Genomic DNA, 12,796 nt, shown 5'->3' on the forward strand with positions numbered 1-12,796 from the left:
GCCCGACGTGGGGCTCGAACTCACAAACCGCGAGATCATGACCTGAGCCGAAGTTGGATGCCTAACCAACCGAGCCACCCAGGCGCCCCTTCATAGTGTTTTAAAATTTTCTTTTAAAATGACAGTTTAAATATGAAGTATATGTGATATTATCTTTGAATTTGTAAGTAGATTTCAATTTTTCATTTATTTTGTGATATTTCTCCCTTTTTTACTATTTTTTGTTATCAGATGTATCAGATTGAGATAATTTTTACATATTATTGAGATATATAATTTTGTCATAATAGTTGGTTCAAATAAGAAGAAATCATGCATTTGTTATTTTTTTTTTATAGGATACTTCTGAAATGTTTATGAGAAATGATTGTTATTATGGTCACTCATTTTTGTTCCAAAGTACATACATCGTATAAAAATATAGACTAATTCATGATTAGGAATCTCTGTCTCTCAACCTCACATCCTGAGTATTTAACATCTGTTGGGAATTTGGAGACATCTGACATTTTCCTAATTTCTTGACCGATTTTTCTTATGATTCAGAAAAATATGTATTTCCCACGCAATGCCAGGACAGAATTCCCCCACGGAAGCATTACCAGGCACTATACTATGCCTGTTGCATGCATGACCTCATTTCGTCCTCACAGTAACCCCTGGGATGAAGGTGTGTTAGTAGCTCCATGTCATATGTGATGAAATTAGTAGGTGGTAGGGCAGATCCCAGGCCAGGCTGTCTAAGCTTAGAACACATGCACTTAGCCAGTGCATCATCTCCCGGGCAGTAACAGAAATGGTTCTGAGCCTAAGGAGAAAGGATGGACGTGGAGACGGACACATGTCTGTTGGGCACCCTAGTCCAGCTGCGTAGTTTGTGTGGGATCTGGTGTAGGCTGCGAACTGACAGTGGGCTGGGATGTCATGTGTGCTTTCCAAACTGTGGTTCCACACAGTGGAACTTTACCTATTTGTGAAAGAAAGATCATAAGAACATTTGTTTCCTAACTTCAGTTCTACAAATTACTTCTGAACTAGAGCAGGCCAAGCGAAGTGACAGATTGAATTGGGGAATTAGTCCTTTTCACTTGGGAAAGAGCCCTGTGCTCATGGCTGGAAGTAGCCTGATGCTTGCCGAGGAGGGGCTCCTGTCTCCTCTTTGCCTTGACTGCACAAACAGCCCTGTCCTACTTCTGGCTAATCCCCTCTTATCAATGTGCCTCCTTCCCTGATTACATCCTGAGTTAGCTCTAGCATGGCACGTCAGCCTCAGTTAGGAATACTTTCTTCTATCAGTCTGCTCTTGGTGTCTGTGTTTATAGAGATAAAAGGAAGAACAGTGACTTCACCTCTTAAAAATAACCTTGTAAAGCAAGAATCTTTAAAGTTTACCTCTTTCTACATGCCAGAATGCTGCTTAGAGCAGCTGTGAAAAGTTTCCCAAATTATCTCTATGAAAATGTCAACAAAATTAGTGGTTTTGTGTGAACTGATCAAATTCCTAGAATTTTAGGGCTTACGAAAACAGCACCACAGTGTGTGGAATTGTGGGACTAGTTGTCCAGAGATTATGGTTTTCTTGCATGGTGACATCTGGTAATGTATTGAAGGTGGAGTTAGGCAGATGGCTTAGTTTAATACTAGCAGCAATGGAACATTGTGTTGTCAGGAAATATCTTATAGCTGCACCCCATAGTGGTTTAAAATGTCTTACTAGAAAACCAAGTATATGTATGGTGCCTGTGTGCTTTGGGCATGGGTAGACCTGATTTTATAGATTGCTGCTACTTCTGTACTGTGTAATATTGGGCACATTGCATAGCTTCTCTGAGCTTTTTGTCTTTGAAAAGTAGGGAATATAAAACCTAGGATTTTTTTTTAGTTTTTTATTTGATTTCCAGTATAGTTAACATAAAGTTTTATATATTAGTTTCAGGTGTTCCATATGGTGATTCAACAATTTCATACATTACTCAGTGCTCTCAACATGATAAGTGTATTCTTACCCCCCCTTCACCTATTTCACTTATCCCCCCACCCATCTCCCCTCAGGTAACCATCATTTTGTTCTTTGTATAAAATCTAGGATTTAGACAATTCAGTAATACATATGTAAAACTCTTAGTACCCCGCATATGGTACACAGTGGACACTGAAGAGAAGGTAGCTCCTTTATCTACTGAACACCTTCTTGCATGCTGGGTAATTTCTAAGGATGATGATGCAATTATGAACAAGACAAACCCAGCCCCTTCTTTTAATGAGACAAATAGGCTCCAGGGCACCTGGCTGGCTCTGTCGGTTGAGCTTCTGACTTCAGCTCAGGTCATGATCTCACTGTTGGTGGGTTCGAGCCCTGCGTCGGGCTCGGTGCTCACAGCTCAGAGCCTGGAGCCTACTTTGGATTCTGTGTCTCCCTCTCTCTCTGCACCTCCCCCCTCTCACTGTCTCTCTCTGTCTCTTGAAAATAAATAAATGTTAAAAAAATTCTGTTTTTAAATTAAAAAAAAAGAGACAAATAGGCAAGACGAGACAACAAATGAGGTTAAGCGCCAGCAGTAGAGAACACATGGTGCTGAAGAGCACATATGAGGGGGGCATTTAATGAAGGCTTGGGAAATCAAGTAGAAAACACAGGAGGAGAAAGCAGTTTCCTCCCTGACTGGCCCAAGTATTGAGTGAATTCACTGACGGGCTCTTACACATTGGTAGCCCTCAGAGTTGTTTGTTTATTTGTTTTAAAGAAAAGGAAATAATACACAAGTGCAAACCAGGTAACCACCAAATATATTGACTTGGCGTGTGTAATACAATTCAAATGTCCAGACTCTTCATAAGTAAGGTATCTGTATAATGTGGATTTGACTCTTTAAAAGTTCCCATTAAAAAACAAAAACAAAACCCTAAAAAGAGTCCTTTCCTTTGCTTATTTTTTTAAGTTAATTCCAGAAAAGCACTTAGTAAATATTTTTCTTAAATGATTTAACCAATAAATGCATGTGTGCTGTGGTTAGGTCTGCTTTTGCTGATTCCTCTTCTCTGCTTCTGCCTTTGATCTAGATAGAAATGAGGATTGCCAGCAGAAACAAGAGAATGTTAAGTTTCATGTAAAAATAGCCCAGGGTAGAGGTAGCTCCAAGTGTTGCCCTAGGAATATACGGACTTTGTGCCAGAAATGTGCCATTGGGATGCTTTCTACTTATTCCTAAATTTGCAGCTATTTTGAGGGGTTGAGATTACTGGATGTGTTAGGTTCTGCTTAAAGGAGGCAGTGAAGCGTAGAGCTTAGATGTAAGACAGCCTCCCATCTAATTCGAATTCTGTGTGACTAGCTGAGTAATCTTATTACTCACTTAAAGCCTCAGTCTCCTTACCTGTTCAATGGGATTAATAATAATACCTCATAGGGTCCTTGTGAAGATTAAGGTAGTACATATAAAAGTTTAACAAGTAGTTGGCACATAGTAATAACAACTATTAATTATAGTTTTTATTATTACTGTAAGTAATTTAAATTTTATTTACAAGGAATACATAATCTATGCTAATGTTGATGAATTACTAAAATGTGGACTACTGAAAACGTTCTTGGTGATATCAGTGTGATGGTCTTGAAAATGCACTGCTTATCTCCTGCTGTGGGGACACAATTGACTTAACAGCTCCAAGCACTTCCTCCAGAACCCACCAGCTTTGCACTCAGACCACGTTTTGCCTGGGCTGCTCCCAGGCAGTAACTGGACACAGTGGGCCTGCTAACGCAGGGCTCTTCCTGCAAGGTGTGGGACTCCTTTAACAGTTACTTTAGCTCAGGGCCTCCCCGTCAGCCTGATGGAAACTTCCGAAACACTGTGCTGCGATCTGAGATGCCCCTCATTTGGACCTCCGTTCTCTCTCCTCTTCACAGAGGCCACACCTGCATTGCAGTGAGGCTCTCCCACCTTCTCCAGCTGCCTCTCCATTTCCTTTACCAGAATTTCTTCCACTAAACCTTTGGCTTGTCTCTGTGTGTCTGCTTTGTGGAGGAGCTGGACTTACACACTTAAAATAGTTGTTAGAAGTCACAGTCTACACCTGTGAGCACAGAATGCGTATTTTCTCCATCACATATACAGTGAACATTAATGCAATGAGTTTAACTCCTTCTTTATGTTATTGCATTTCCTCAGAATTAAAATTTGGTGTTACTGACCAGAAGTTCTCTAGGATGGCATTAGCTACTGTTTCCTCAGGGAAGACTGCTCACATTTAGGACCTCATGCCAATCTACACATTAAGTTGTAAGATTGCCCTTATTTAGGACAGTCCTCCATATCTCCGGTCTTTAACGTGATGTGATTTTAGTATTTTCATGAACGAAAAAAAAATCTCTTCAGAAAAGGCTATGATAGCTCTTCAGTGTTTATTTTTATAGTCTTCTGCTGATTTCTTTGGTTTTCTTATTTTTTTTTCCCTAACTGCTCACTTGATTATGATATTTGTGACAGACCAGGTCCAGGGGACAGTCACCATCCGGAACATCAGTGCTCTGTCTTCAGGCTTGTACCAGTGCGTGGCTTCTAATGCCATTGGAACCAGCACCTGCCTTTTGGATCTCCAGGTTATTTCACGTAAGTACATAAAATTCTGATCTCCTCTCTATCTGGAACACCAAGATCTTTGTTAAACCAGAAATGAAGAGTTTCTCTTAATTGTTTTCAGGTGGTTTGAAGATTAAATATAAATTCTTCTGGTTTTATTATTAAAGTAGTTTATAAATGTATTAGTATACTTTTCTGCCTCAGCAAGGTGACATCTTCTTTACGACAGAATGCCTTTCTCCTCCGGGTTGTGAGAATCAAGTCAGTCACTTGTCTTCAAGTGATTGCATAGTGCTGTAGACATTATAAAAACTTAACAGTGATCTTATGGCCATGACAAGACCTTTTTGTATTTTCTCCTAATCCCTATACATCTGCTTAACTGTTAGGTGGCCAGGTCACAAATAAGTGGTGCAGAAATGTTGTCTTTAGATGAGAATTCTGGGTTATTTGAATTCCAGTTACAAAATGTAGTGATGGGGTTGGGCTGGGGTGACAGTGAGCCTGCTGACTGCCAGGGTTCCTTTGGGCAGATCAAGCAGGTGAACATCGGTTGCCTGTTCTGCTCTAGGAGTTTCTAGGAGTTGCTCTGCCGAAGTGGTGAGTCCTGTGATGTTCATTTATTCAGAAAGTGTTTGTGAGCCGACCATGTGTCAGTTAGTTCTAGCCACCCAGGACACAGAAAGTTAACTGAGGTTTATACGGATGTAATACTTTAGGCAGTTTTGTTCATTTTAAGAAGGTTCTGTAGTGAACTTTTATGTTTATAAAGTTGCATGAGTATATGCTATTTCTCTCTCTCTCTCTTTCTCTCTTTTTTTGTTCTTTAAATCTGCCTTAAATATATTTTGCAGCCCAGCCCAGGAGCATTGGACTAATAGCTGGAGCCATTGGCACTGGTGCAGTTATTATCATTTTTTGCATTGCACTAATTTTAGGGGCATTCTTTTACTGGAGAAGCAAAAACAAAGAGGAGGAGGAAGAAGAAATTCCTAATGAAATAAGGTTTGTTTGTCAGATAATTTGTCCTTCATGGCCAGTGTCTGTAATGTGTATCAATTTTTGGCAGCTAAGATTTCTTTGCTAATCCAATGACCGTGATGGCCAAGACAGTTAACATGGCCAAGTAATATTTTTTCCTTGTATGTTACATCAGTTTTCCTCATGATGCTATTCAGAGTTTCTTACTGCATCTTGAGAGAGGAAGAGGGTCTAACATGTGCCCAACCAGGAGGGCACATGTTAGACCTCCCTCACCTCCTGTATCTCCAAGATAGGAAGGGGTAGGTGGCTGTGACAGTAGAAAAGTTACTTTAGAAAATGTGTTTAAGGGGCACCTGGGTGGCTCAGTCCAGATTCTTGATTTCAGCTCAGGTCATGATCTCATGGTTCATGAGACTGAGCCCCATGTCAGGCTCTAAGCTGAAAGTGCAGAGCCTGCTTGGGACTCTGTTTCTCCCTCTCTCCCTGCCCCTTCCCTGCTTGTGCACTCTCTCTCACTCTCTCTCTCTCTCTCTCTGCCTCTCAAAATAGATAAATAAACATGAAAAAAAATGTGTTTGACATTGGCATTTATAATAGAAGCTAGAAGGAACACCACAAGACTATACCTGTCCTTGTGTACACAGCGAGGCCAAAGCAATATGGCTTGGTGTGAGGAGACAGTTCAGTCAAGGATATGAATAACTTCAGAAAACAATGTGAAAATCATCTTTAAAGAAAAGTGACTCTTGGCTCTTGGGATATGGGAGTACAAACTCGGTCTCACATTGCATCACATCATATCCTAGTTGAGAATGCTTTAATGACGCTAGCCTACTTAGTGTGACACACACAGCCCTTCAGGACCTGACCCTCCCCTGCTTCCCTGGTCCTCTCTCACCACTTCTGTGATCCTTGGTGTTCCAGTCTGTTCTGTATTCTCTCATGCCTCAGCGTCATTGCTCAAGCCTCCACCCTCTTCCTGGACCATACTCCTTTCCTTTTCATCCATCTCTCTGGTAAATTCTTTGATCTGATTCAAGATTAGTCGAGGCATCACCTCCTCACAGATGTTTACTTTAGTCCCTTGTTCAGTGTTTCAGACTTGAAGGAGTTCTTGCATTGATTGTCACTCCCATTTTGTCATAGGCTTCTGGGGTATAGAGCTGTGTATTTTTTTTTTTTCTTTACATGAAACATCTAGTAGAATGCCTGGTATTCAATAAATGTTAAATGAATTAGTTAACATCTTAAGTTAAATTAGTAACTTCTCTTAGCCTCTTACAATTCTTACAGGTTTAGATTGTATGCAAGGATAGATTTCATCCCAGCATAAGATCACTGAGGAAAATCACTTATCAGCATACTACAGTGATTTCTCAAACTCCAAAGTGCAATAAAATCAAGCCAACTCTAACCATTTTTTGAAACTCCACACACCCATAGCTTGGTTTGCTAACATTTTACAGCAACAAGCTCAGTGGATTTCTTCACGGACTATTTTCCCATTTAGAGCAAAAAAAAAAAAATTTATACATTCGCAGATGTGTGCGCGCACACACATACACATACACACACACTTTTTTCAGTTATATTGGAAAATACAGTCTTTGAGATATTTGACATTACCTTTCTATCCTTGGAGATTGAGAAACCTCAAATTTTTCTTGAGGATTGTTTCAAAGGATTGTGCCAAAGCTGAGGCCACCAGGACTAATGTGTTTGCTTTCATGATAGTATGGTTTGTCCTGAGAATTTGTACTTCACAGACATACTGGTCTTACCATAAGAAGAAAGAGTCCTGGCAGGAGGGTAGGGTAAAACTCAAGTAAATCCTAATGACAACTTTATTTTTGTTCTTTTCCAGAGAGGATGATCTTCCACCTAAATGTTCTTCTTCTGCCAAAGCATTTCACACCGAGATATCCTCCTCGGAGAACAACACATTGACCTCTTCCAATACGTACAACAGTCGATACTGGAGCAACAATCCAAAAGTTCACAGAAACACCGAGTCACTCAACCACTTCAGTGACTTGCTCCACTCAGGCAATGCCAATATACCGTCCATCTATGCTAATGGGAACCACCTGGTCCCAGCTCCACATAAGACTCTAGTAGTGACAGCCAACAGAGGGTCATCCCCACAGGTTGTGTCCAGGAGCAACGGCTCAGTCAGCAGGCAACCTCGGCCTCAACACACACACTCGTACACCGTCAGCCAAGCAACACTGGAGCGAATTGGTGCTGTCCCTGTCATGGTGCCAGCCCAGAGTCGGGCCGGGTCCCTGGTATAGGACCTGAGTGGATAAAGTATTCAGAAAGGAATCAGTGGAATGCCCCAAGCAGGGGGAGGGTGGGGTGAGCAAGTTCTGGGAAAGAAACACTTTTCCTTGTAAGGATACTAGTAAAAAGCACAAAGGAAAAGGCAATGCCGTTACCTGGCCAGTGAGTTTTGTGGAATGAACTGGGATTCTCCATCTTGAAGACTTGTTTCCCCACCACAGATTCTGTCCAAAAAACTGGATCTCAAAGATGTGCCAAGCCAAGGAAAAAGTTATAAGAGCAGAATAGCCCTTAAAACCCAAACTGCAGTCCAGATGGGCTTGTCCTTTAATTCATGCCTAACTTAATAATTTTTCAAGAGACTAAAGTGCCAGCTGAAGTTTAAATGATGAAATTATTTAAAAATATAGCTGTCTTTAGAAAAAATAATGAGCAACCCTGATATCATTACCATTCCCTCTTTATCTAGAGGGCTTAATGGCACAAATAGTTAATACTGGTCCCAACAGGGCTGGCTCTTGTATCATAGAATAAAAGCTTTTGACACAAAATTCAGTAAGAAAAGGGGGAAAACAAAAGCAACTTCTCTGAGAAGCCCCTTCATATTTATTTATTTATCCCTTCCTGAACCATGAATTTCATATTTGGAATATTGCTGTATTGACAGATTGTTGCCTGTCTGTTTTTCTAGGGTCTGTTCCAGGTCCATGACAATTACTGTTCATTATTTCCTGGAAGAATATTTTTTTAAAAGAAAACTATTTTTTTTAAGAGACATGAGAGGCATAGGGCTAGGAAAGAAAAGACTACTGTTTATAGCACATTCAGTGATTAGGTTTGTGGAGAGTTTCGGGAGGCCCCTCACAAGGGAGAGCGAGCTGGGCTGTGTCCGAGGGACTTGCGCATCCCTGGCAGGCTCAGAGCAGAGCTGTCCAGGGTTCCCTGCTTTCACACTAGGTTACTCTTAATGAGGGCAGCACCTGATGCCTTTTGCATCGAGGCAGATAATGTTCTCCTTGTTTGACAAGTCGAGGTTAGTAGGTTTGTACAGGGAGGTCAGGAGTTGTTCTGTTGTTGTTGTTTTCAAAATAATTATTTTTGAAAAAGAGATAAGATTGAGACAAAAGGGATGCCTTCAGGTATGCTCCTGGGAGGGTCTGCCCTATATTTGTCACAGCTCAGGGTTGTAGTTTTGCCCAAATGCGTTTTATACCACTGTAAAGAGACTCCTTCTGTGATTAATTACCTGGCTTGGCTGGCCTTGGAGTTCACCAGATAATTTACAGACTCCCCACTGTTTTTCGCTGTGTGGATCTGGGCATACTTGTATTGGGGACTATCTTGCCTTAATCACACTTTAAGCAACACAGAAATGATTTGTTCGAGAATCGTTCTCTGAATTATTTATGAGGCCGACCTCGTGGTTCCATAAGAGCATCATTTCTTTCCCAATGTTGTCTCGCACTCCCTCTTTGCACTATGCCTTTTGCCCTCTTTTCCTGCAGCATAGTCGTCACAGGGAGTGGCTTCCTGATTTTCAGACCTACTTGGAGAAATGGAAGCCAGCCACTGCTGCACACACTGTTTTCTGGGAGGGCTACACTCAGAACCTAACCATTGTAGCCATTTCAATATTGATGAAATGCTGAATTTATATTAGCATTACTTATTTTCTCCATGTGATGGTTCTTGACTTTGTAAAAAATTAAATAAATGAATGTCTATACTTTTTCTAAAGAAGAGTGAAAATACCATGACAGAAAAGGTACTATCAGATGTTGTTTAGACAGCATTTATGTTGCATTTCTTTATTCTTTCTAATGATCTAAAATTCAATAAAAGTTTATTCATATAAAAACAAGTTGTCATTAATTATCACACATTAATGAATATATGATCTTATATGTAGTGTTCTTTACAAGAATTTTCTATTCTGTTCAGTAGTGTTCATGATAATTTTAATGAGCATACAGTACTCTAGAAATTACTTTACCTGACTTATTAGAGATTTGAGTCCAGTTCCCCCGTGTATGACTGAAAATGCAATGCCCCTTTCATACATTGCACTATTTTTCTATTTCCCAGTATGAAGTTCATGAAGACAAGATCCATGACTGCTTTTTTCACTCTGAATCTCTGTCACCTAGCACAGTGCCTAATAATAGGTATTGTGTAGATAAATGACTGATGGCTTGTAAACTGAAGTTGTCAAGTTTCAGTTCAGAAAGTTATCTCCATGTATACTGGATCATTCCTTTGTTGTAACTTTTTATTTTGAGATCATTTATATATTTACATGCTGTTACAAGAAATAATAGAGACTCCTAATATACCCTTCATCTAATTTTTCCAAATGGTGACATCTTGCATAACTGTTATACAGTATCACAAATTGACATGGATACAGTCGATCAACCTTTTTCATATTTCAACAGTTGTACATGCACTCATGTATGTGTGGCGCATGCATTTAGTTACCTGCAGTTTTATCACATGTGTAGATTTATGTGACCGCCACCACAATCAAGATAGAGGATCCCTTGTGTTACCCTTTTATAGTCTTGGCCACCTCCCTCCTCCCCAAGTCCCTAATCTCTGATTTGTTACCCATGTCTATAGTTTTCTTCAAGAATGATATATAAATGGAATAATGTAGTATGTAACATTTGAGAATTAGCTTTTTATTGCTCAGCATAACTCTTGAGATCCATCCAAGCTGTTGCATGTATCAATGGTTCATTCCTTTTTATTGCTGAGTAGTATTCCATGGTACAGATAATATCAATATGTTAAATTATTTACCTATTGAAGGGTATGAAGGATATTTGAGTTGTTTCCATTTTTGGCTATTACAAATAAAACTGCTGTGAGCATTTTTGCAAGCTTTTATGTGAACATAAGTTTTTATTTCTCTGAGATAAATGCCTGAGAGTTCAGTTGCTCCATCACCATTTGTTGAAAAGGCTGTCCTTCCTCCAGTGAGTTGTTTTTGCATCTTTGAAAAAATCATTTAGTCAAATTTGTGTGGGTCTCCTGAGTTCCTTAGCTGTTCCACTGATCTTTGTGTCTGTTCTTCCACCAATGCAATGGTGACCACTAGCTATTTAATAAGCTTTAACATCTTTTAGAGTGGTTTCTCCCACGTTACATTCTTTTTTTGAAATTGTTTTAACTATTGCAGTCCCAGTGCCTTTTGATATAAATTTTAGAATAAGGTGGTTTATTTCTATGAAACTCTTGGCTGTTGTAATTGGAATTACATTAAACCTATGACCAATTTGGGAAGGCCTGGCACCTTTACTATTTGTGTCTTCCAAACTATGGATGTGGAATGTTTCTCCATTTATTTAGGCCTTCTTTATTTTATCAGCAATTTTTAATTCTCAGGATACAGATCCTGTACATGTTTTGTTGGATTTGTCCCTAAGAATTTAATTATCTCTGAAGCGATTATAAATGTTACTGTGTTTTAAATTTTGGTTTCTGTGTGTTTGTTCTTCTTAAATAGAAATGTAATCGAGTTTTTTTTTGTCTTGATTTTGTATTCTGTAACTTTGCTGAAACTCACTTCTTCAGGATCTGGTTATTTGTTTTGTGTTTTGTTTTCTCATAGATTCCTTGGGATTTTCTATATACATAATCACGTCATCTGCAAATAGGGACAGTTTCATTTCTTTCTCTTCAATATGTGTACCTTTTCTTTTTCATAGCATTATGTTAAATAAAAGTGGTTAGTGTGATATGCTTTCCTTATTCCCATTGCAGGGGGAAAGATTTCATTATTTTAACCATTTGGTATGATGTTAGCTATAAGTTTTTGTCAGTGCCTTTATCATATGAGGAAATTTTACTCTGAGTTTGCTGAGAATATCTGTCGTCTATGGGTGTTGGATTTTGTCAAATGATGTCTTCTGCATCAATTGGTACAATCATACCTTTTTGTTCTGTTTTGTTTTTTGCTTTAGTCTATTGATTATGCTGGATTACTGACTGATTTTCAAATGCTGAATCAATCTTGCACACCTGGAATAAATTGCATTTGGTCATGGTGTATAATTTTTTAAACCCTGCTTGATTTTATTTGCTAATATTTTGATGAGGATTTTTTTTGTGTATAAAAGTGCATAGAATTTTCTAGTAAAATCATCTGTGGCTGGAGAGTTCCTTTTCAGCTTTTAAATTACCAATTCAATTTATTTAATTGGATTATGGTTATAGGATTATTCAGGTTTTCTATTTCATCTTGATTTTCAGTAGTTCCTGAGTTTAAGGAATTGATCCATCTCTTCTAGCTTGTCAGCTTTACGGATGTAAAGTTGTTTATATTTTCTCCTTATTATCTTTCTGACAGAAGCTGGAATCTGTATTGATGTCTTATTCCTGACATTGCTGATCATTGTCTTCTATCTTATTTATTTTTATCAATCTTGCCTGAAGTTTGTCAATTTTATTGATTTTTAAAAAAAGAAACAGCTTTTGTTTATTTATTTTTTCTGTTTTTCTCTTTTCAGTTCTATTAATTACATCCCTTCAGCTTGCTATGGGTTTTTTTCTCTCATTGTTCTAGTTTTCTTTCTTTTTACTTAATTAATTAAATTCATTAGTTAATGGCAATACTAGTTTCAGGAGTAGAATTCAGTGATTCATCACTTACATACAACACCCAGTGCTCATCACAAGTGGCCTCCTTAGTACCCATCACCTATCTAGCCCATCTCCTACCCACCCCCTTCCCTCAACCCTGTTTGTTCTCTATCACTAAGAATCTTGTAGTTTGTTTCCCTCTCTTTTCTCCCCCTTCCCCTGCCTACATGTTCATCTGTTTTGTTTCTTAAATTCCACATGAGTGAAATCATATGGTATTTGTCTTTCTCTGATTGACTTATTTAGCTTAGCATAATACGCTCTCTCGCTCCATTCATGTCATTGCAAATGTCAAGATTTCATTC

The 12,796-nt window shown here is 38.9% G+C and overlaps 1 protein-coding gene across 4 annotated transcripts in view; it reads left to right on the forward strand.

Moving 5' to 3' along the window:
• IGSF11 (immunoglobulin superfamily member 11) overlaps positions 1–10,731 on the forward strand; it is a 130,099-nt gene extending 119,368 nt beyond the window's left edge. For 3 of the 4 annotated variants that reach the window (XM_086675367.1, XM_086675369.1, XM_086675371.1), the window contains 3 exons: positions 4,488–4,610; positions 5,435–5,585; positions 7,429–10,731. In XM_086675367.1, coding sequence (XP_086531493.1) covers positions 4,488–4,610; positions 5,435–5,585; positions 7,429–7,858 — 704 coding nt within the window. In that variant the 3' untranslated portion in view covers positions 7,859–10,731. The remainder of the gene's footprint in view (positions 1–4,487; positions 4,611–5,434; positions 5,586–7,428) is intronic. The other variant, XM_086675368.1, reaches the window with a different exon arrangement.
• The last annotated feature ends 2,065 nt before the right edge of the window (positions 10,732–12,796 follow it).

Source organism: Puma concolor, chromosome C2 (genome assembly GCF_028749965.1).
Source record: "Puma concolor isolate L17-30 chromosome C2, mPumCon1.1.hap2, whole genome shotgun sequence".
Classification (NCBI taxonomy): domain Eukaryota; kingdom Metazoa; phylum Chordata; class Mammalia; order Carnivora; family Felidae; genus Puma; species Puma concolor.